This window comes from Aureococcus anophagefferens, assembly GCF_000186865.1.
Source record: "Aureococcus anophagefferens unplaced genomic scaffold AURANscaffold_339, whole genome shotgun sequence".
In the NCBI taxonomy this organism is placed as follows: Eukaryota; class Pelagophyceae; order Pelagomonadales; family Pelagomonadaceae; genus Aureococcus; species Aureococcus anophagefferens.
In genome coordinates this window covers 1-2,466 of record NW_008705865.1, presented here as the reverse complement: position 1 = coordinate 2,466, position 2,466 = coordinate 1, and the positions used below count along the sequence as shown (strand labels likewise).

The 2,466-nt window shown below is 68.6% G+C and overlaps 1 protein-coding gene across 1 annotated transcript in view; it reads right to left on the bottom strand.

Annotated features, from left to right (window-relative positions):
* Positions 1 to 2,466, bottom strand: part of AURANDRAFT_68747 (hypothetical protein) — a gene marked incomplete at both ends in the record, with an annotated part of 5,280 nt that extends 2,814 nt beyond the window's left edge. Inside the window, 2 exons of the mRNA XM_009044471.1 lie at positions 75 to 1,650; positions 1,872 to 2,466. Of these exons, the coding sequence (XP_009042719.1) occupies positions 75 to 1,650; positions 1,872 to 2,466 (2,171 nt within the window). The remainder of the gene's footprint in view (positions 1 to 74; positions 1,651 to 1,871) is intronic.

Here is a 2,466-nt window from a genome sequence, read left to right as displayed (position 1 = left end):
ATNTGAGATCCGATGGAAAGCGGGTAGTCAGCCCCGGTGTCCAGGGTCGAGGGCGTGAAGCTGCCGGCTTCGACGCCGTCAAAGTAGAGCGTCCAGACGGTCTCGTCGAAGGTGTTGCAGTAGTGGTGCCAGCCGCCGTCGTCGGAGCCGGCGACGACGAACTCCTGGTTCCACGCGCCGTTGTAGCCGTTGCAGCGCAAGGTCGCGGCGTCCGTCATGACCTCGAGGGCGAATCGCTTCCCGCCGGCGTTCGAGTTGTAGGAGAAGATCGACGCGTGCGAGTCAAAGTTGTCGATCACCGCCCACAGACACACGGTGCGCGCGGCGTCTCCGAGGATGTCCGCCGTCACCGCCGCCGGGAAATCGACGTAGTCGTCCGTCCCGTCGAAGGACAGCGCGCCGCTCCCGTCGCGGCCCGTCGTCGCCGTCGCGCCGCTGATCGTCCCGTCGAGGTTCCCGTCGCTGTCCTCGGCGGCCGTGCCGTCGTCAAAGGAGTAGTGCGCGAGCAGCGTCGAGTGGGACACGTGCGTCGGCCGCGGCGTCACGGTCGCCACGGCCTCGACGGCGTCGTAGAGGGCCTGGATCGAGGCCGCGTCGAGCGCGCTCGAGTAGACGTAGACCTCGTCGATGGAGCCCGTGAAGTATCGGACGCGGCCGCCGGAGCCAATTTGAGATCCGATGGAAAGCGGGTAGTCAGCCCCGGTGTCCAGGGTCGAGGGCGTGAAGCTGCCGGCTTCGACGCCGTCAAAGTAGAGCGTCCAGACGGTCTCGTCGAAGGTGTTGCAGTAGTGGTGCCAGCCGCCGTCGTCGGAGCCGGCGACGACGAACTCCTGGTTCCACGCGCCGTTGTAGCCGTTGCAGCGCAAGGTCGCGGCGTCCGTCATGACCTCGAGGGCGAATCGCTTCCCGCCGGCGTTCGAGTTGTAGGAGAAGATCGACGCGTGCGAGTCAAAGTTGTCGATCACCGCCCACAGACACACGGTGCGCGCGGCGTCTCCGAGGATGTCCGCCGTCACCGCCGCCGGGAAATCGACGTAGTCGTCCGTCCCGTCGAAGGACAGCGCGCCGCTCCCGTCGCGGCCCGTCGTCGCCGTCGCGCCGCTGATCGTCCCGTCGAAGCCATTATAATCGTCCATGGCTTCGCCGTCATCGAAGGAGTAGTGCGCAACCAGCGTGGCCTGGAAAAGGTGCGACGTCGGCGGTTTGCTCGCCGTCGGCGCGGGGGTCGCGGACGGCGCCGCGGAGGGCGCGGACGTGCCGCAGTCGTTCTCGTACCACGCGACCGTGTCGTCCCGGTAAGATGCCGAGAGCGCGTCCACGTCACCGTCGCCGTCGACGTCGATGGCGAAGGCGTACCAGGCGAAGTCCGCGAGCGTCGTGATGATGCGCTCCGCGAAGGACTGGGACCCGTCGTTCTCGTACCACGCGACGGTGTCGTCGATTCGCGATGCCGACAGCGGGTCCACGTCGCCGTCGCCGTCGACGTCGATCGCAAAGACGGACTGGGCGCCGTCCGCGAGCGTCGTAATGACGCGCTCGCTGAAGGACTGGGAGCCGTCGTTCTCGTACCACGCGACCGTGTCGTCGTACCAGGACGCCGAGAGCGCGTCGACATCGCCGTCGCCGTCGACGTCGATGGCGAAGACGGACCTGGCGAAGTCCGCCGATTCGGTGATGACGCGCTCCGTGAAGGACTGGGACCCGTCGTTCTCGTACCACGCGACGGTGTCGTCGTTGACGGACGCGGAAAGCGCGTCGACGTCGCCGTCGCCGTCGACGTCGATCCCGTAAACAGAGCGGGCGCCGTCCGCGAGGTTTGTGATAACGCGCGTGGCGAAATTCTCGGAGCCGTCGTTCTCGTACCACGCGACCGGTCGCCGTCTTGAGACGTCGACAGCGCGTCGACGTCGCCGTCGCCGTCGACGTCCATCGCGAAGACGCCCCAGGCGCCCTCCGCCGAGCCGGTGATGACGCGCTCCGCGAAGGCCTGGGACCCGTCGTTCTCGTACCACGCGACCGTGTCGTCGTTGAAGGAGGCCGAAAGCGCGTCGACGTCGCCGTCGCCGTCGACGTCGATCGCGAAGACGGTGACGGCGCTGTCCGCCAGGGTGGTGATGGCGCGCTCCGCGAACGCCTGGGATCCGTCGTTCTCGTGCCAGGCGACCGTGTCGTCGTCGACGGACGCGGACAGCGCGTCGACGTCGCCGTCGCCGTCCACGTCGATGGCGAAGACGGAGTAGGCGCCGTCCGCCGAGTTCGCGACGACGCGGGCGGTGAAGGCGACGCTCGCGCAGACCACCGTGGGTCGGGGCGTCGGCGCGGGCGTCGGCGCCGGCACGGGCGCGGCCGTCGGCGCGGGCGTCGGGCTCGGGTCGCAGTCCCGGCCGTCCGCGCTCGGCTGCCAGCCGTCGGCGCACGCGGTGATCTCGGAGCAGTAGTCGATCTTGTGCCGCGTGAAAAGGCGTG